We start from the raw sequence: 22,852 nt of genomic DNA, 5'->3' as shown, positions 1-22,852 counted from the left end.
CATTGAGGATCACTTCTGATGATAAACTGAAAATGTTTTGCTCTTCCTGAATGGTTTCATTTAGGGAGTTGACTATGGTTATTCCTTGCTTCTTTTATCTTCTGCCAAAGTTTCTCAAGCTTCCCAGAGAAGGGCTTTTATACCTTGAGCCTTTGCTTCTGTGACTCTTGTAAGTGGTTGTTGTTTGTCTTTAGCTGTGCATAGTTCTATTTTTTCCAAATGTTCATATGCCTTTGGTTTTGGATTCTTCACAGAAGGCCCCTTTGGAGCTCCTGCAGTCAGTGTGGTTCTTGTTGGGGATCACACTAGCCCTTAATTTCTTAGACTTTTTCCTGATTGCTGGTTCTGAAATCGGCATTGACCTTTGTTCCCAAAGTGTCCTGGTCATTCCAGTGTGAGCATAAAATTGTACTGGCCCAGTTTTTTTGCTGATCGGTCTTCTCATGAGGAGGTTCGACTACACAGTCTGGATGCCTGTGGCTGGGATTTTGTATTAGGTTAGGATGCCGTCTTTCTGCTCAGTTCTCTTCCTGAAATTTGGCCTAGCCCAAAAAGTATTGTAGCCAACTACTGCTGGGTTTAGTCCCTGATTTTTGACTCCGTATGAGATTATGACGTTTTTTTTTTCAAGTCAATACATAGTGTGTCCCACAAGGGACATGTTGGCTTCCTGAGACTTAAGGTACTTCTCTGATGGAGATGTGTACAGTTGTGTGACCAGGGTAGTGGAAGCAGATCCATCCCTTCAGGTCTCCACAAAGGTCACAGACAGCAGATCCAGATGTTTTCTGTTCTCCAACAGATCGAAATGTGTTGTGATGCTCTGGCAAGAGGTTCCAGTGATGTGATTCCTGAACACTATCTAAACAATGAGAAAAAAAAGTTCCTAGGGATACCCTTCTCACTTTTGAAGCACCTCCTGTTCGCCTCACTGCAAACTACCCCCATTGTACACTATTCTGAGTGAAATTCATTATTTCAGCCCCATTTCTGCCCTTGGAGGCTGCTAGTCTGCTTGTCAGGATGTGTTTAGGGAAATGAGCAGTCTCCTCCATTTCAGCCTCACCAAACTGGTTTTGGGACACCTTACACTCGATTGAAGCCAAACTGGCTTCAGATGGCTTCTCCTCCCTAGTTCCACCTTTAAACTTAAGTGGGACTCAGCAGGCCTCACCTTGGTCCCTCCCTAGTTTCCTTTCGTGAGCTAAATTATATCTGTCACATACTTCACACTCAGGACTTCATGACAAAAAGCCCAAACCATTATTTCTGCCTTTCAGAGCAGTGTTCACATCTCATTAAGAAGAAGATTGACTGGGAAAGCTTCTGGCAAACTACTGCTATTAAGATACTGGAAATTCAGGCAAAGACTAACTCTTTTAAAGTTACTTTTCCTAAATATGTATTAGAAATCCAACTTTACAAGTGCTTTGGATTTTTAATAAACATGAAAAGTAGTGGTCTTAAATTGCTGATCTCAAAGGGACATGAGCGTATCTGGATGATATTCAGTTTTTTGCAGAATCATTAGAACAACACAATGGCATTCTTGATAACGTCCTGTCCATTCTCACTCATAGAGGCATGACGGTCAGGAAAGGCAAATGCAAGTTCGCCTCCAAGTCTTTGAATTACCTGAATCATATCATCTCTGACTCTAGAATTAAACCCAAGCTCTCCGTGGTTAAAACTATCAAATTTGCGGGTGCACCCACTGATCGTGTGGCTGTGAGTTCCTTTTTAAGCCTTGCAGACTATTATGCTCGTTTTGTGTCAGGATATGCAGTTGCTGTAGAACCCATCAGATCTCTTTTACGCAAGGGGCAGAAGTTCATCTGGAGTGAGGAATTGCGGTCAACTTTTGACAAAGTGAAGGATTTGATTGTAAATGCTCCTGCTCTTTCGGCTTTCAGGGATGATTGCATGCCCCTCATCACTGTAAACTGCAGTCTCCGTGGTCTATGAGCAGTTTTAAGCCAGAGGGAGGTGACAAAGAGCAAACTATTGCATTTGCTTCCAGGACTCTTAGGAAATATGAACAGTACAGTACCAATAAGTGCAAGGCCCTGGTGGGTGTTTGGGCAGTTCAGAAATTTAAAATATACGTATGGGGGCTTCGATTTGATTTACACATTGACCACAAGCCCCTTGTTTACATATACACTAACATTCACCAGTGTAAACAAAGTTTGGAGCAGACGCGAGCTAGAAGCGAGTGGCGGCGGTCTGCGGCAGAAGGAAGGAGTTGGAGCCAGAGCCAGGTTTTCACGCTGACCGAGAAGGCGTGTGCGGAGGCGCAAGGAGGACGCCGGCCACTCCGGACCTCAATCACCCTGCTCTCTGTGTCCTGCTTGCGCCCCCCCCCCGCTCTCCACACACAGCGAGGCTGCAGGGGGCAGGGTGCCTCATCCATCTGCAGCCCTTCCTACTCACGGATACCCGGGGGAGCAGCGAGTTTCTGCGCAATTGAAGGTGCGTGCCTCCCCTGCGTGCTGGCGTGTGCTGAGGCGGGTGCTCAATGCTCTTAGCCTCTGGCCCAGAATTGTTCCAGAGTTGCTCCAGGGACTTTGGGGTTAATTGCTGCCAGCGCAAGTCCCCGCAGCAGGTGCCTTTGCAACTGCCATCAAGTGGCGGTAAGTGGAAGGTGGAAAGTGGGAAGCAGCGGTGAGTGGGCAAGACCTGTTTTAGATCCGGTGCAGCCGGCACCTGTGCGCTACCCGCCTCCCCTGTTTGTCCCTCTAAAACTTGCCCAAAAACTGTCCTTCTGCCACTCCTTAGCCACGCTACTGGGAGGAGAGGAGGAGAGGAGATGAAGGAAGAAAGAAAAAGATAAGATACAGATTAACTTCAGACCCCTGGGAGAGATCAAACAACCGTACCCTCCTCTGAAGGTTTCACTCCGGCAAATCAATTATTTAAAGCCCCCATTTGAACAATCACTGTCATAGCAAACTCAGCTCGCTGGACAGATATATACCCGTGCAGTGCTCAGTGTCCCGGCTCAGCGACCTGTTTGAACTATACAGTGGCTGGCAAAATGCTACAGTCCGGCAAAAGAGTGGTAAGAGTATGGGCCCAATAAATTGGGAAATGCGGTCCGAGAAAGTAAGAGGGGGTGACAAGAAAGACGAACACCTGCAAGCCCCAGCCCCAGCCCCAGCCCCAGCTAAAAACAGGAAGGACAAGGATGAGGATAAGGAAGGGCTGATGATTGATATTACAGCTCAAAATTATAACCCTTCACACATTTCCTCAGCATATCCTGGCACGCGAAATATAGAGGGCAAAGAAGAAATAGAAGCAACAGAAGTACGGCATGAGTGTGGATCGATAACAGATGTACCACTTCCCACGGCAAACATCTTGGAAACCACAGAAAAAAACTCCGTAGAGGCCGCCCCACAACCTACTTGCGATGGTAGCAAGAAGGCAACCCGTGAGGCAACTCGCACGGTCCTCAACAGGCATAACTCCTGCCCGAATAGCAGCAAGCGAGCACTGATTACGCACTTCTTAAAGGTTGCTATTAAAGCTACGGAGGATAACCGGAGTGGTCTTGTCTCGAAGGTTCCTAATCCTATTAACCCAAGCTACAACAACAAAGCCCTCATAAATAAAAATGATGCAAACTCGTCCACATTAGGGGACAGAAAACCAACAAATAGTGAAGTGGAATGGTTAGAAAAAAGAAGACCTCCGGAACGCAGGATTGGACACGTTGGGCGACAAAAATCAAGAAACACAGAGCCCAGAACAATTAACCCCGGAAATTTTCGACCTTCCAGAGACCCATCAACAGAAAAATTCCCAGGTAACTGAGGTTTTAATCCATTACCACTCATCTCACCCGGATCTGCCTTATTTGTCACAAGAACATCAAACTTCACCAGGACACAGTGGTCATAAAGGCCTAAGTGCCCAAGTCACATTGAATGCAATTTAGCACATCAGCACAACAAACCCACGTTGAGTCCCCTGGGTATGTTAGACGTACAGAAGGGGGCCCAACCCCCCACTAGTCAGGGGAGAGCCAACGCAAGCTTTGCCATTCCAGGCCACCTTGATTCATCTTTCCAAAGGCCAGAAAATGAAGAACACCCCTCTCTGGATAACCAAAATGACACACTGAATTGCCAACTCAACCAATTAGGATCAGTCTTTCAGTCACCATTTATCCTAAAAAAGGCATCACCTATCGGGTCCTCGGGTAGTTTGAGCGAACCATCCCCAGGGCATTCGCCCCACTGGGATTACCGTGCCAGCTCAGCTTCACCAAAGTCTCCAGTTTAGCCTCACCTGTTAAATTCATTGGACACAATAGGCAAAGCAATGACCCTTCATGCAGACAAACTGGACACTCAAGTAGACCTCCTAAATATTCTCGCAATTCATGTTCAGGGGGGTCTAACAAAAACTACACAGCTTTAACGAGATGATCCTGAAGGTGCAGCGCAACCAGGAAAACGCTTTTCAAATGTGCCACTGTCATTGTACCCGAATATTCGATAAATTAGCCGCCGTTCCAACTATACTTACTGAACTACTGGGTACAACAAGGGAAGTTTCAACCATCCCCGTAACAGCTGAAGAGAAAGAAAAAGCAACATCAACAGAGAAAGAAAATGCATTCTTAACGGATATCGACCTGGAAGGTCCCGATCCCCCAGTGGGGCAATAAAGAAGCGAAACAGAGTCAACCTCTGTATCGATCAAACCTACTAAATTAATAACACCTACACCCAAGTCACCAAATGTTTTCAACAACTTAAGCGCCCAGGATACTCCTCTCCAAGAACAATGCAACCAGTTGTTGGAAAGTCATCTAAAAGTACCAACGCTTTTATCTAAGCGAGAGCGAAAGACTAAGAAACTCCAGAAAGCGCAAACAAATAAATCGGGTTCAAGACTCATTCCCAGCAACATCAGTTGAAAACGGAACACACCAAGAAGACAATACATTCCAAAACCACATGGAAGTAGCAACCCCTAAGGAGCAACCGATCCCACTTTCAAATCTACCCAATACCTCAAACCACAATACAAGGAAGTCACCCTCGCTAGAGAAAATATACAGTTTATTTAACCCTGTAGCAAGAAAGGAAAAACACAAACCAAAATCTCAGGCTACACAATTATCAGAGAGATGCTCCAAATCGGCAACAAGGAAAACAAACCAGGGAGTGTCTACCTTGGCTGAGGAAATCAGCATAGACGCAAGCCAAGTTGTTGAAACAATCAGGAGAGGCGAAACCCACCGACAGAAAAGCACCCCGGAACTTTAAGATTTACCCCAGATCATCGGAGAGCCTTTGGTGGAGAAGAAAATGGAAAGGAGCTTAGATAATGAATCGGAGTACGATCCCCCAGTTAACAATAAATTGGTTTTTAATCCACTATATGTTTCAAGGGGAACGCATGACATTCTAAATAGAAATGTCTTGCTTAGATTATTTCAAGCTCTTCCATCTCTAAGCCACATAAGCACCAATGATATTGAAAGCATCGAATTCAATGAAAATCCGAGTTCCACCAGTCAAGAAGCCACAATAGCTACATTTATTAACAAAATGTACACCAACCAGATTTGGCAGCAGAAGGTTACGTTCGCCAATTGGGGAATCGAGTTAAAAAGGAACCCCCCCCCCTTCTTACCCAAGTCCATTACAATCATCTCCACTTACTGTGAGTCTTTTAAAAGGGGCAAAAGGCCCAGATAATCAGTCAAACAAGGGATACAGTGCACTCGTCCAGGAAAATCACCATTACTTTTGACCATCGTGAAGCTGGTAAGCTTTCGGGCCCTTGGGTCTCAAGCACAGAAGGCACACCCTTGGGAATTGCATGAACCACCTCACCAATAGCTCCAGTCTCACACCAAGGTTGTAACATCTGTTCATGGAACTTGCATGGCCTCTACTCAAAATTAGAAGACCCCGACTTCATGGCCTTTATTACACAATACAAAATTATTCTCTTCCAAGAATCCTGGCAGTTAACCTCATCTCCAATAACTGATTTTAAGGAATTCCTGAACCCGGCTAAGAGAGCTACTAAATATGGAAGAGCAAAAGGAGGTCTCTCTATTTTTATTTCAACAGAAATTCCATGGCACACTTCGATCATAGATTTAGACTGTTCATGGATGTTGTGCGTCAAAATGGTCGTAAATGTAAATGTAAATGTACATGTATTTATATAGCGCAAATCGCCCACATCGCAGGCATCTATGCGCTTGCTTAGGGAACCCGTCCTGGTATTCCCCTGTGAGATAGCCCCGGCAGGGTATCCACAAGGTGAAAGCCAGGCATCCCGCCGCGAGGGGCCGTTGTGGAGATTAAGCAAGCTATTGCCCAGAGTCGCAGAGTGTGAACCCGTGAGTCGAGTAGGCACCGGAGCGAGAGAATTATCGAGTCCGTGGAATTATTGAGCCCAACCCCCGTCGAGGCGGGGAATTGAACCCTGGTCCAGGGCCGATCTCAGCTTCCGGGTCTGCCGCCTCTAACCCCTGAGCCACACTTCTCGGAGTTCCAGACCCTGCTCATTCTTAACATTTATATTCATCCCGCATCCAAATGAAAGAAAGCATGAACTGAATAATGAATTACTAAAACTTGCCTATCCAGACCATCCTATCGGGCGATTTCAACATGAATTTACAATATACTAGGTGCAAGGGTAAAACGGAGGCCACACCAGCCATCAACCGACGGGACACAGCTGGTAAGAAATGCGCAGCCCGCTTGAAAGACCTTTCAATGTGTGTACTTAATGGACAAGGCCCGACTGATCGGCCTGCAGCATACACCAGGGTTACACAGAAAACACAATCTACCATTGATTATACCTTCACGGATTACGACCTTCTCCCGTACATTGCAAATTTTCAGATAAGACGGGGCCGAAAGTGATCACCAGCAGCAATCTTTTACTCTATTTAAATCTTTTACAACCCCAGAGAAAGCAAAGGCCCTATCATCTTTAACACAATGTTATAACCTAAAACGCCTCCGCTGGAATAAGGATAACATTGTGGCCATCACAAGCACCTATACCAGCCTTTTGGAAAGACCGAACTCCGAAACACTGACCATAAAAGCTTGGGAGTCCTTTATTTATGAAATTAATAAAAAGTTCTCTAAAAATGCCCACACTCATACTGCAGGGTATGTGAAAGGGGCAGCATGGTTCAACAATAGCCTGAGGAAACAAAAAGAACACCTAAATAAATACCTCAGACAACTACGATCCTGGGGAACAGAATGCCACCAGGAACTCCTGCTTGTAATCTCTAAAACAAGAAAAAAACTAAAAAGGGACATAAAATCTACCAAAAAAGAGTATCAAGAAAATATTTGGGCGAAACTACTATATGCATGCAAATTAGGGGACTCTAAGCTCTTTTGGGAACAAATCAACCAACTAACTAACGGCCGGAATCGACATCACAATTCAGATATGTTGGAGTCCACATGGAGAGCTCACATTGAACTCTATATAATGAAACTAGATCCCAATCAGCCCCAAATTGCGGATTACCGACGGGGCCGGAGGTCAATGTAAAGCCAATGATCCCATGAACCACAAATTCTCTGAGGATCCAGAGCTGTTTTCAGAAATTCAAGTTTTAAAAATCATAAATATTTAAAATCTGAGGGAGCTCCAGGCCCGAACGGTCTACCAAATGCCCTGTTTCGGCAAGATCCCCCATTCTGGTCTCAAGTCCTGGCTCCTCTTTTTTCGAAAGTTATAGTTGACCGCTTAATCCCGGAGTCCTGGAGAGGAATCATCCTCAATCCAATCTATAAGTCGGGTTCCCGTTCGGATCCCCCAACTACAGGTTGATTGCGTTGATAGATGTGGTGGCGAAAATATATGCATCTAATCTCTTGGTAGAGCTAGAGGCTTGGATTAGTCATACAAACCTTATTCCTCCAACGCAAACTGGATTCCGGGCTGGGATGGGCACCCTTACGAACATCTCTGCGGTCACTCTTTTAGCTTACCAAGCCTTCGCAATATCAAGGCCCTTGTATGCCTGTTTCGTAGACCTTAAAGCGGCCCTCGATAAAGTTCCCAGGGCCTCTTTATGGGTAAAAATGCAAGCTTGGGGGGTCCCCCCCAGACTTCTAGATGCCATTATCAATCTGTACTCCCACACGTGGGTCCAAATCAAGAAAGGAGACGGGTCCAGTGTAAACTGTAAGATTCCAACCTCAAATGGACTCAAACAAGGCTGCGTTTTAGCGCCTTGTCTGTTTAACATTTACACGTCATATCTCGACAAGTGCCTTCAGACAATCCCAGGTGACCCTCCAAAATTGGGTAAAATACCGACTCCGTGCCTACAATATGCAGATGATATTGTGCTGCTAGCACAAACACCAGTTGGTCTGCAGAAATTGATTACGGGATTAGGAACCTACATCACTTCAAACCAACTAACGATCAATCACCAAAAGATAAAAGTCATGCGTTTCTCCAAACACAATAAAACCTTGAATAGGTGCATCTTTTCCTGGAAATTGGGCGAACAACCACTGGCCTGTGTAGATTCCTATAAATATCTAGGCTTTCTGCTAGATTGCAAACTTAACTTTAAGCAACAGGACGCATAAAAGCAAAGCAACTGTTATTCGCCTTCAAAATTCTGAAGAAAAAGCTTATAGGCTCCTCTACTGGTCATATGTTAAAAGTGATCGCCGCAAAATTTCTACCCTCCATCTCGTATTGCTCGGAAATCCTGAATATCAAAGATGCCACAATACTAAATACACAAAAAAGGAAAAGTGGGAGGTGCACAACACGGTTAGCTGTAGTTTGAATGCTTTTTTTTAAAGCGAGGATGGGTGCACTCCAGGGAGGCGATTCCGTCAGGCGCCTGGGAATATGAAACTAATAAGTGTACGCAAGAATTTGCAAATACATCCCCTGTGTGAGGCACTCCTTAAGTATTCATCGAAATGATTACAAAGTTCAACGATGAAATGTAGTTTTATTCATCAGTTTTAAATCATTAGGTTTGTGTTTCAATGATATTGTCATCATATCATTGTGGTAAGTTGGCAGTGCAGCATATATACGTACTCCAATGCATTTCGGGCTGCACGCCCTTTGTCAAGGAGAGCTAGAAAAAAGAAGAAACAAGCCCATATCAGGGAAGGGAAGGAGATATGCGTGAGCGCTAGTGGCAAGTAATGGTGTTAAAAGTGCCAATCAATATGGTAATAAGGTCGTGTCCCGAAGTTAAGAAAATGGGAAGGTCGTGGCACGTGATTGAGAAATGGGGTGCAACATGCGGGATCAAAAAAGGTGTGTGCACGGAGAGTGGGTCGAGTGAACACTATTAAACAATCATGCCTCGTCGGATATAAAAGCCGTGGGTGGATTGGGTAAAAAGAAGTGATGACCGAGCGTGAGGATCGGTAAAAAGATTACGTAGGTCGCGGTTCCCTGGCGGGAATCTGCATGCATTAACGGCACTTACTTCATGGCTGAAAGCCGTGTGGGTCTCTGATACGACGGTCCGAGTGTAGGGGATCGATGTGTGCGGTCCACGTGAAAGTGTATAAATCGGGGAAGTGAAAGACGGACTAGGTGGAAGTGAGCGCGGGGGCCATCTTGGAATGGGGTGTGGAACTGAAACAGAGGCTGGGTGAGGAAGTGAGGGTGGGGGCCATCATAGAGTGGGTAGAAACGAAGGGCTGGGATGTACAGAGGTAAACAAAGGAATAAAGGACTAGGGTGTACAGAAAAGGAGTAAAGGACTAGGGTGTACAGAAAAGGAATAAAGAGCAATGCAATAACATATAGCAATTAACCATTAAAGGTAGCAACTGTATTCGACACGATCATTCAATCCATGTGGTTTGAGTGTCTGCAAGCGGTATATCCATTCCAGTTCTTTTTTGAGTAGAAATTTGCGATTGTCTATGCCTTCAGTGCGGGTAATGGTTTCCAAAACTGTAAATTGGAGTTGTGCTATGGTGTGTTGAAACTCGTGAAAGTGCATGGCAACGTTGGATTTTTCTTGCTTGGTGCGAATGTTGGATTTATGTTCGTTTATGCGAACTTTAATTTTTCTTTCGGTTTTACCGACATACATTTTTCCGCAGGGGCATTTCAAAGCGTAGATAAGATTCATAGAATTACATGTGGCGTTAACTTGTAATTTGATGGAATGACCTTTCATGGGATGTTTGATATGATTACCTCTGATGATACAATTACAGTTGCTGCAATTTAAGCATGGTTGGGTTCCTTTGTAATTCTGACTGATCGGAGTTTGAGAAGAGAGAATTTCTTTGATATTCTTGCCACGGGTATGAGCGAACAGTGGAGGAGTGTGAAAAATGTCCCGAAAGTCTGGTTCTAATTGTAGGATGGGCCAATGGGTGAGGATGACTTTCTTGAATTTGTTGCTGGCTGTAGAGAATTTGGATACCAGGACCATGCGTTCATGAGGCTGTTTTACGCTTTTTGAGAGGCTTTGTTGTCGAGGGATGTTGGCTACTCGTATTTGTGCTTCGTTGAGGATGTTTTCGGGGTAGCCTCTGTCTAGAAAACGTTGATGCATTTCCTTAATGCGGGAGTTGTAAGTCTGTTCATCCGATACAATCCGTTTCACAAGTAGCATTTGCGAAAAGGGCAAATGTTTCTTGAGTGATCCCTTGTGGAAGCTGGTGAAATGCAATGTATTATTGCGGTCAGTGCTTTTACGAGGTAGGTCGGTTGTGATTCCTTTTTCGGTGATCTTAATGAGGACATCAAGAAATAAAATTTCTGTGTCGCTTATCTGCCATGAGAGACTAATATTCGTCTTTGGTGTTGAGTTCTGTCAGTGCATTGTTAAGTGATTCTTGTGAATCGGTCCACATAATGAATAGATCGTCTATGTATCGCACATACATTTTTATTTTGTCATAGAAGGTGTCATTGGCGTATATGTGAGTTTTTTCAAAGTTCTCCATGTAGATGTTGCCATATGTGGGAGCCGCACAATTACCCATCGCTATTCCAGATAGCTGAAGGTACCATTTGTCATTCTCTTTGTCACAACTCCTTCCAGGCAAACACCCACTAGCGACCAAGCATCTTCATCTACAACCGGACAAGACCGGTTCATTGTTCATTTTTCAACTGTTCATTTTTTAGGATCAGGCCCAGAAACCACCGAAGATCCCGGAGGAGCAAGAAGAAAAGAACAGGAAAAAAGTCCTCCGAATATGCGGAGCACCGTCACCAAGAAGAATCTCAAATCCAAAAAACCAACCTAGTCATCAACATCTCTGATACCAACATTTCCAAATATCAAAGGAATCTCCTTGAGAAAGGTACATCATTTGTCCCTGTGACTCAAACCAACCTCCTGGAACTTGAAGTGAGCACATTTAAGTTCACTAGAAAACTCTGACTATGCCATTTTTTCGATAACACCTTACCCCCCAACACTAATGTCAAAAGTGACCAACTTAAGGGCCTACGACCATCCAGCACCTACCAGGCTCCCAACAGCCATAAATGTATTGACCTTTTCGAAAACCTTGTACGCAACGACCTGTCTAAATTAAATTTCAAAAGTCCTAGTAAACACCGAAACATCACACAAAAGGATCGAGACACCCTTAAAACTTTGGCCAACAATCCCAACATCAAGTGTGTCAAAGCTGATAAAGGAGGAGCTCTAGTGATCATCAACAGCACCATGTACACCCAACGTCTGCGTGAACATATACAAGACCCTAACACCTACATGGAACTTGACAATAACCCCACCAGGGAGTTCCAAAGCATCTTGCAAAACTTGGTCACCAAAGCACACCAATCGGGCATCATTGAAGACGTACGAAAAACTATTTACTCAAGGAACATCCTAGAAGCCCTAGAATCCAAATGAGCCCTAAGATGCACAAAAATCTTCTCGATCCACCTTTTCGACCCATTGTGTCAACCAAAGGATCAATACATGAACCTACGGGTAAATACATAGATAAATACCTTCAACCTCTGGTAACCCAATCCACCAGTTACATAAAGGACACTACCGAATTTCTCACCAAATTGGCCCACATCCAGACCAACACTAATGAGTCATTGATACTGTGTACAGCGGACGTCCGCTCGCTGTACACTTCCATACCCCACCAGGGAGGTATTGAAGCTGTCTAACGAGCCCTTCTTAGAGCAACATCGATCCCCTCATGCAAACTTTCATCATGGAACTCATGGTATATACGCTATACCATAGCTACTTTCATGTTGAAATTTTTTATTGAAAATTGCAGATAGAAATACAAATGTGTTGACAAAGTAAAATGATATAATGATAAACAGATGAAAATATAATTCATAATGAAACTTACATAAGATATAGCAAATATGAGGAAATAAAGAATAACATATTCCATATTCCAATATAAGATAAAATAAGAAAGAATAATAGGTAAATTATAATATAAAAGGAGAGGAGAGGAAAAGACAAGAAAAGGAAAAGAGAAAGGAAGAAAGAAAGAAAAGAAAAGGGAAGAGTACAAGAGCAACAGAAACAGAGAGGGAATGAACTGGAAGAAAGGAAGGGGGAAGGTACCATAGCTACTTTCAAGAGAATGACAAATGGTACCTTCAGCTATCTGGAATGGCGATGGGTAATTGTGCGGCTCCCACATATGCCAACCGCTACATGGAGAACTTTGAAAAAACTCACATATACGCCAATGACACCTTCTATGACAAAATAAAAATGTATGTGCGATACATAGACGATCTATTCATTATGTGGACCGATTCACAAGAATCACTTAACAATGCACTGACAGAACTCAACACCAAAGACGAGCGCATTAGTCTCTCATGGCAGATAAGCGACACAGAAATTTCATTTCTTGATGTCCTCATTAAGATCACCGAAAAAGGAATCACAACCGACCTACATCGTAAAAGCACTGACCGCAATAATACATTGCATTTCACCAGCTCCCACCAGGGATCACTGAAGAAACATTTGCCCTTTTCGCTAATGCTACGTGTGAAACGGATTGTATCGGATGAACAGACTTACAACTCCCGCATTAAGGAAATGCATCAACGTTTTCTAGAAAGAGGCTACCCCGAAAACATCCTCAACGAAGCACAAATACGAGTAGCCAACATCACTCGACAACAAAGCCTCTCAAAAAGTGTAAAACAGCCTCATGAACGCATGGTCCTGGTATCCAAATTCTCTACAGCCAGCAACAAATTCAAGAAAGTCATCCTCACCCATTGGCCCATCCTACAATTAGAACCAGACTTTCGGGACATTTTTCACACTCCTCCACTGTTCGCCCATACCCGTGGCAAGAATATCAAAGAAATTCTCTCTTCTCAAACTCCGATCAGTCAGAATTACAAAGGAACCCAACCATGATTAAATTGCAGCAACTGTAATTGTATCATCAGAGGTAATCATATCAAACATCCCATGAAAGGTCATTCCATCCAATTACAAGTTAACGCCACATGTGATTCTATGAATCTTATCTACGCTTTGAAATGCCCCTGCGGAAAAATGTATGTCGGTAAAACCGAAAGAAAAATTAAAGTTAAGCATAAACAAACATAAATCCAACATTCGCACCAAGCAAGAAAAATCCAACGTTGCCATGCACTTTCACGAGTTTCATCACACCATAGCACAACTCCAATTTACAGTATTGGAAACCATTACCCGCACTGAAGGCATAGACAATCGCAAATTTCTACTCAAAAAAGAACTGGAATGGATATACCGCTTGCAGACACTCAAACCACATGGATTGAATGATCGTGTCGAATACAATTGCTACCTTTAATGGTTAATTGCTATATGTTATTGCTTTGCTCTATATTCCTTTTCTGTACACCCTAGTCCTTTATTCCTTTTCTGTACACCCTAGTCCTTTATTCTTTTGTTTACCTCTGTACATCCCAGCCCTTCGTTTCTACCCACTCTATGATGGCCCCCACCCTCACTTCCTCACCCAGCCTCTGTTTTAGTTCCACACCCCATTCCAAGATGGCCCCCGCGCTCACTTCCACCTAGTCCGTCTTTCACATCCCCGATTTATACACTTTCACGTGGACCGCACACATCGATCCCCTACACTCGGACCGTCGTATCAGAGACCCACACGGCTTTCAGCCATGAAGTAAGTGCCGTTAATGCATGCAGATTCCCGCCAGGGAACTGCGACCTACGTAATCTTTTTACCGATCCTCACGCTCTGTCATCACTTCTTTTTACCCAATCTACCCACGGCTTTTATATCCGACGAGGCATGATTGTTTAATAGTGTTCACTCGACCCACTCTCCGTGCACACACCTTTTTTGATCCCGCATGTTGCACCCCATTTCTCAATCACGTGCCACGACCTTCCCATTTTCCTAACTTCGGGACACGACCTTATTACCATATTGATCGGCACTTTTAACACCATTACTCGCCACTAGCGCTCACGCATATCTCCTCCCCTGCCATGATATGGGCTTGTTTCTTCTTTTTTCTAGCTTTCCTTGACAAAGGGCGTGCAGCCCGAAATGCATTGGAGTACGTATATATGCTGCACTGTCAACTTACCACAATGATATGATGACAATATCATTGAAACACAAACCTAATGATTTAAAACTGATGAATAAAACTACATTTCATCGTTGAACTTTGTAATCATTTCGATGAATCCTTAAGGAGTGCCTCACACAGGGGATGTATTTGCAAATTCTTGCGTACACTTATTAGTCACAATACTAAATACCGCACAATCCATATTCTTCAAAAGGCTGTTTCTATTACCGTTACACACCTCACAAGAACAAATCCGTTTAGAATTTGGACTAAAAAAACAGATTGTGGCCAGACAAGCCGCCCTAATAAAGTTCTACTGGAGGATGAGGGAGGCAGAAGATTACACTTTAGCTCACCGCTGTTGGGTTGAAATTGAAAATCAAGGAAGACAAGCTAACTCGACCACGACAATCCTGAAGGAATCTCTGTCTGCATTACAGCTAGAGGTGGCCTGGTCTACACCAGTAACGTACTCTAGATTCAAAAGCGTGGTGAACCACAACCAAGCGGATCTTTGTTAACCGATAAAATGATTTTTGCAAAAAAACACCATGCCTGGGCTGTGATACAGGCCTACCAGAGGCTAAAACCGCAACAGTATTTGACGAACACTTTTCCTACCATAAAAAGCATTACCTTATGTTACTACGAAGGGGATCATTCCCCTCAAAAAATTTGACCTCAAAATGGAAATTTATATGGCTCTCTAAGGAATGCCGCCTCTGTTGTCAAGGTGAGGAGTCACTACTACATCTACTATGTATATGTCCCTTTTTACTGAAAACCCGTAAATCCATTCTTCTGGAGATTTTAAGGAATGAACAGATAAGAACATGTAGATCTGCAGTCATCAGGTGTCTCGGAGGGCTATCTATTCCCCTATCCTGTAATGCCATACAATTCTGGAAAATAGCAGCAAAGGAACTGGAAAAATGGAACTAAGCTAAGCAGCCAATAGACAACCTGCCTGCTGACTTTTCAGAAATATACTGCACTACTTGTTAGCCTTTTAACTGTGGTAATGACTCCAAGGTTTTTTTCTCCTCTTAGGTTTTAAAAATATATATATATATATATTTGTTCATTTAATTTCCTGTGTTTTATGATGGTTTTCTAATCTTTTACGATTTTTAAAGAATCAATAAAAGTATTTTTGACTGACTGACTGACTACACTAAGAGGATTTATAACAATATGTCTGCAAGTCTTGCATGATTGTTTTTTAAGCTGCATGAATACATGTTTAACATAAGCTATAAGCAACCCAGCACATACATAATCCAGGATTGGCCTGAAATCAAAAGCTTACAAGGTGATTTGAAGACCTATGCTCAGGTAGCAGGAAGAGTTTCATTAGTCAACGGTTTGGTCCTAAGGGGGGTATTTACACATTCCTCCTTTCAAGTTACGTGAGTCCATTATTTCTAATGCACATCTAGTGCACTTAGATCTCACCAAGACCTGCATGCGTATTAAGCAGTAATATTGGTGACCTGCTCCGGATAGTTCGGTTAACACCTTCGCTGCGGCGGCTATTCCGCCGCAGCGATAAGGGGGCGGGGGGCCGCGCGGCGCGCCCTGGTGTTGCCAGAACCGCTCCGTCACCAGCCTCAGTTGAGCTGTGCTCATGACTGAGCGGTTCTGTCATGGCCCCGCCCGTTCAGTGGAACGCCCAGCGCAGGCACGGAATCCGCATCGCGCAGGCACGTCGGGCGGGCTATGACCGAACCGCTCCGTCTTCAGCACAGCGCTACTGCGGCTGATGACGGAGCGGTTCCGTCATCAGCGCGGAAGTGGTTAAAAACATGGTCGACAAATGCCCAAATGTTTTCTCTTATACAAGCATTGGAAGGTCAGCAAGAAGCCCATGAACCATGTGCCTTACCCTGATGCACCTTGAGACAAATTGGGTATGGGCTTTTCAGGGCAGTTTGTTTCACTTCTGATTAAATGAGATATTCTATTTTGTTAGTGGACTACTACTCTAAATGGTTGTACTTCTCTTTCGTTAAATCTCCCTCATCAGACGCAGCTATCAAATTTCTGGAGCAAGTGTTTCAGGGGTCGCTTAGATCTCTGGTGACCGACTGGTTCATATTTCCTTTCTAGCTAAATATGTAAATTTCTGAGCAAACATGATGTCAAGCATTTAAAAGCATCCAATGGCCTGGTGGAAAGGGGGAATAAAGTCATAAAGGAAGGTGTACAAACAGCTCTCGCAGATGGAGTTGGAGTCAAGCAGTTACTCAAACATACAGTATGGGAGTATAACACGTCACCTCGTGGTACTACTGGTGTTACCCCTTTTTAACTTTTGAGAGGTCGTGAATATCATTCAGCTATGTTCCTCATGTGCCTAAAGGAAAGTTTTCTGCAAGAAGCGGAAGATAACTCCACCTTGAAGAAACAGGTTAGAGCAAGAGTATTGGAAAAACAGTCAAGTATCTCTAGTAAAAGAGAGAGGGACCCCAGGACCAAAGGGATAGGGTTCCACAATTGACACAAGTCAAAATATAATTCCCTTTGGGCGAATTACCATAGAGACACAAATTATTTACAGACACATAAAGACTCACCAATATCAAACCATAACAAGGAAGCAATAAGAATAAAGTAAAAAACAGTGAAAACACTATTAAAAAAAAGTGGATCTGTACAGTTTATTTGCATACAGTATATTTTGTTAAAAAAGGGAAACATACACAAAACGGAACACTATAAAAGAAATACATCAGACATTCCTATAAAAAAGGAGGTACAGGTAAAGGACTAAATTCCAACAAAAGCTTAGAATTTTCCTTAGTTTGTTTTTTCTGTATTGCTCCTTGTGCATCGACGCGTTTCGGTGGTATATTTAATATTTCACCACCTTCATCAGGACAGTTACAATAAATGTTTCCCAATGATTCCCAGTTATTTTCTATCAATAAAATATGATCAGGGGTACTCTGCCTCCTTCTCAATTTCAACAGATATTCGTCCAGCGAATTGTCTTTTCCAGATTAAAATAATGTTATCCTATTAGTGTGTCTTGAGAATGATTAGGAGACCACAATACTTATGGTCTGCGTTGTTTCAAGACTTTGTTTCTGACAACATGTGTCAATATATATATAGCTGTGGAATGATGTTATGTTATGTTGTTATGTTATTATCATTTATTTTGCGCACAGATGCTCCAGCTAAGGAGCGTCCTGGCGCAAGCCACGCACGCGGTACTGCTATAATCGTTTGTACACGCTCTGTCAGGGTATATAATTAAAACTCCCTTATTGTTAGGCAGTCACAGGATCAGCGAATCGTTGGTCACACGTGAAATTACCAGCGTGCAGACCCAGTTCGGCGCTCAAGCGAAAGCGTCCCGCGTGCTCGTAGACAAAGCTGGAAACAGCAAACCTTTCACTGTTTTTTACTTTATTCCTATTGCTTCCTTGTTATGGTTTGATATTGGTGAGTCTTTATGTGTCTGTAAATAATTTGTGTCTCTATGGTTATTCGCACAAAGAGAATTATATTTTGACTTGTGAAAACAGTCAAGTATGACATGACATTTTAATAAGAGTAGCAGTGTTGAACCTGATTTTGCTGTTGGAGATCCAATTTTACTACGTTAAAGAAAGCGGAGTCGTTTTTTTTTCTTCCCCGGCAAGAATTTCCAAAGTTGGTAAAGGATCAGTTTTGGTACAAAAAAAGGTTAGTGGAACAAACTAAGTTTAATGAAACTCACTCCACAGCAAGCATGTATCATTAACTGCAGAAAAAGTTCTAAACATATTTCTGATTGGACACAATGGATACAGCCTGTTACGGAAACGTAGGGAGAACATACCTGTTAACAATGTTGATGTTAGGAGCACTACTGGCATTTTTCAGGGTGCTGCTTCTCCTTCCAGTGCTGTGTTTACTAGGTCACGTGCTGTTAGGATAACTCGTAGATTCAATGGTTATGTAATGTATTAATGTTTTAGTAATTTTTATTTCTACATTTTTCCCATGCTACTTTATTTTCATTTTTGAGGGGGGAAGGTGATGTAATATAGTCTATTATGCTAGACAGCACGTGGTGCAGCTCCTGGGACTTGTTACATTGTCAAGCTGTACCTCTGCCGCTTCTTATAATTTAATTGTAACAGTATTGTTTGACTCTGGCCCGTGCAGGCAAATGAAGCGCCGGTGTACCGTAGTTATGATCTTCCCATCTGGATGATCTTCCCCGAACAATCTGCGCATGCTTATTTCACTACGCACGCGCATATGCTGCAAGACTACTTTCGCCTGTCTGTAGGATCTCCCCCTCGGCCAACGCACCTCAGCCCTGCCACAAAGTACTACCTGCGGTTGATGCCATTAACATCGCATGCAATTACAATGCATGCGATGTTAATGGCAAAATGCTGACTCTCACATGCCAATACGACGCACAGTTATTCCCTTCTAAAAACTGAAGACTGCAAATAATCACGTCACGGAAACGGGCTTTATTACAATGCATGCGATGTTAATGGCAAAATGCTGACTCTCACATGCCAATACAACGCACAGTTGTTCCCTTCTAAAAACTGAAGACTGCAAATAATCACGTCACGGAAACGGGCTTTTTCCAAAATGCAACAGTTGTTCCCTAATCACGCCACCGACGGGGGAGATCATCTAGTTAGAACACCGGGTGAGGTTTCCTGGGAACGGTGTCAGTACACCCTGCGATCCGAGCCGGCTGGCCTCTGCATGACAGGCGAGCATCACTGTACTAAATCTTCACTCTTACCACTTGCCTCATGAGAATTCATTTATTACACGTGGGCTAGCCTGGTGTAGTGTTAGCTACAGTTAAAGCTGGTATATACCTTTCACAGCAAAGACAGGACACAGAGTAAATGAGGTGCCCCTTTTATTCCTCCAACCACCACCGACTTGAGCAGCGACCACTCTAATTCCACAGTACAACTCATTGATATGAGATGGGGCTTTTCTGCTTGTGGACACAGTGATGTGCAAGATTTGGTGTTGTGGGGATGGTCACAACAGGCTCATATGTTGGTAGTCACATCACGTTGTATTTGTTTTGTGTTAAGTCACCATTGCACAGTTGACTGAACAAAGTATATAGGTATAAATAGTACGTGTCGTCACAGTTTTACGAGTTGCAGAGTTATCAACAATACAGGTAGCAGCTTCTAGAAAGCAAGTTACAAGATTTTTGTCGCAGTGAGGTAGAAGAGCAATGCAAAGAATATTTTCAAGATTTCAAAAGCTAGTGAGAAACACCTTCAGGAATGGTGAGCATAGATATTGGGATAAAGGATAGTGGAAAATGATTTAGAGGGAAATATAAGGGGTAAAGGAAATTCGAATCTGCTTGGAACATTCAAATGGCCGTGAAGTTTCTTCTGATTGAACTGATTCATATTAAGGGAAGGCATTCTCTCCATGCCAAACCAGCTGTAAGATAAGTATACTTCAGAAAAAAAACAGTAGTTTTGTTTAATAAATCGCTCTTTCCGTGCTATGGTCTTATAATTTTATGGAAGTTAATGTATATTGATATGACATCATGTATTATTTTCTTCTTTCCTAGCAATTTCTTTGTGAAGGAAATTGTCCTGAACTGCATGATGTATTCATGAAAGTGAATGAGCCTCAGCACAGCCAACAACTTTTTGTTTTTGGAGGGACATTTCTATGAGTGGACGATTAGGGGGTACCTTTGAAGCACTATAAATTGCTTCCTGAGTTAGTGGGGCGGATAAAGGCATTATGAGATGATGATGATCACGTGAGACACCTGGATAGATTTAGTGTGAATCGTAATCCCCATTTGAATTGAGAACCTGAAGTGATGAGAGAGCGGAAAGGGTAACAATGAGGTAGGGTCTGGTGAAAAAATTAAACTGCCTCATAAACAGTGTTTTACCAAACTACATTAACTTTGAACGGATTGAAGTATAGAGTGTTTTCAACTACCTATAACTATCTTGGGATTTGAGGAAACCCGTACATGGAAAGTTTGGAAGGGCCCTGTGTCTTTACCTGCCAATTTGTTTGCATGTTTCCACTTTTTCTAACCAAGATTTGTGATCTTAACTAACTATAATTGCTGTGGAAAGTTTGAAAAATATGCAATGTGTACATCTGTTTATTTCTGCTGTATTGGGTAGTATTTGTAATTTGCACAGTTTACAACTAGAAAGCGATTATTAAAATAAATGATTTCTATAACACATTAGAAAAAAATCTTACCCAAAGTACTGTAGCTGGTCTCTATTAAAATTAGTTTTGGTAGCATGCACAAATAACAGATCGGGCTTCCTACCTGATCATTTTCCATGTTCATGTTGTTTAATAATCTAGGACATCAAAATAGATAATACTAGAAAATGTCTCCTATTTCTAACATTCTGCATTATGAGTGCGCGTGTGCTCCCTGAACATATTCATTCGGCTAAGTCCTTGGATTTTCTTTATAGAACATCCCTGCTTATTGTGTCTATTTCTATTTTACAATTCCTAAAAATCTCCATGGATTGAATTAAAATGTATACTTTTTTGTGTTTATAGGTGTGCTGGCCCTTTCATGGTACCCTCCTAAGATGGGCGACGACAATGGGGAACCCACTGATGATTTTGTTCCTAACATTTTGGACATAGCTCACAGATACAAACTGAAGGTACCTTTCAAGCTGTTTTGTCAATAGCATGGTAGTGCTTTGGGACATTTACATTTTAATACATTTTTGACCAAATGTTCTTGCAAAAAGTAACATTTTGTGCTGGTTTGTTATTACCTCAAAATCCAGCCTTCCATGTCACAATCATTTGCAATGCAATTGGCCTCGCTTTGGGTCCCTATATGTATTTAACTATGCAGCACATTAACTTGGGTCCTGAAACATCTACTGTTGTTTAACATGGAGGGAAAGAAAGTAAGCACCAAACTGCAGAACACGCCAGGTATGGGAACACATGTAAAGAAATACTCCCTATCAGCGGGAAATTGCATTGTCCAAAGCTCTGTTTTTAATATAAAATCAGCCCCTTTGGTGATCATATCACTGCAAATACAAGATTTTTTTTAAATGATTGTCTAGGGGTGTTCGTTCAATACAAGTTTCTATGGCCTGGAATCTAGGGAATGCTAAAGTGATTCTGGTATTTTACTGACCTCTGCTGGTCGTTTTCTATCAAGAAAGGTAAATGAAGGCAGTTGCTAGAATTTTTTTTAAAGAAAGTCCCTAAGTAGAAAGCAATTCTGGTATTTTACTGACCTCTACTGGTCGTTTTCTATCAAGACAGTTAATTAGAGGCAGTTAAACAAGCAGAAAGCAATTCTGGTGTTTTACTGGCCTCTACTGGTGGTTTTCTATCAATACCGCTAAATAGAGGCAGTTGAACAGAACAAAAGTCCCTAAGCAAAGGCAGAAGCAAACAAGTCCTAGGGCTGATCTCCAGATTTCACAAAGTACATCCAACAGATCTTCCAGGCAGAGCGGGCTCGACCTAAAAATGCAATTGAGCAGCATTGACAAGTCAGTGCATAAAGTATGCCTATATGGTCTAGCTTCTATTGCACAATGAAGTAACATTTTCTTTGTGGTTTAACATATTATATTATGTTTGTTGTATTAATTACAATGTTAATCTTTTCGAACAGTATATAATTAAGGAGATATCCAGGAGCCTTGTGCTTCTAGAGGCATACATAGAAACTGTATAGCTTCCTAAGTGTGATTTTTTTTTTAAAATAATCTACTTGTCTAGTGTACAAAATATAACAAATATAAATGCCCTATAAAAAATCAGCTTGTCCCATTCACTCACTATAGCGCTTATGTGGACTAACATAAACATTAATGGATTTTGTATTCTGTTTTAAAAAAACTGAACAGTATCAGTGCTTTTCAAAATGCCAAAATAAAGTTGGATTTTAGTACTTAAAAGTGATATTATCCTTAGTCAACTGAAAAGCAGTGAAACGGCAATAAATAACCAACTTCAGGCACTGTATTTTGAACATCCTGGTCCACAAAGAAATCTGTAGCCCATTTGTATATCCATTCATGCAGCAGTGAATATAGAAGAAAAAGGATCCGTTTTTCTGTGCAATTGGAGAAATGCTGCCTTTCACCCGGGGTAATTCTGTATATTTGAGTATTGCACAAATAGTAAGAAATGTATGCTGATGTCAGGATTGCATGCAATATTCAAGGATTTCACCCTGCAAGGGACATTGCTCAAATACCACAACAGAAGTGCTACAGCGATATTTTAAAGTTAT

The 22,852-nt window shown here is 42.4% G+C and overlaps 1 protein-coding gene across 1 annotated transcript in view; it reads left to right on the top strand.

Annotated features, from left to right (window-relative positions):
- Positions 1–22,852, top strand: part of MANEA (mannosidase endo-alpha) — a 310,526-nt gene that overhangs the window by 153,762 nt on the left and 133,912 nt on the right. Inside the window, exon 3 of the mRNA XM_086926639.1 lies at positions 21,136–21,245. Within this exon, the coding sequence (XP_086782765.1) occupies positions 21,136–21,245 (110 nt within the window). The remainder of the gene's footprint in view (positions 1–21,135; positions 21,246–22,852) is intronic.

The sequence above is a fragment of the Lissotriton vulgaris genome, chromosome 6 (assembly GCF_964263255.1).
Source record: "Lissotriton vulgaris chromosome 6, aLisVul1.2, whole genome shotgun sequence".
NCBI lineage: Eukaryota > Metazoa > Chordata > Amphibia > Caudata > Salamandridae > Lissotriton > Lissotriton vulgaris.
This window is presented reverse-complemented; position numbering and strand designations above follow the sequence as displayed.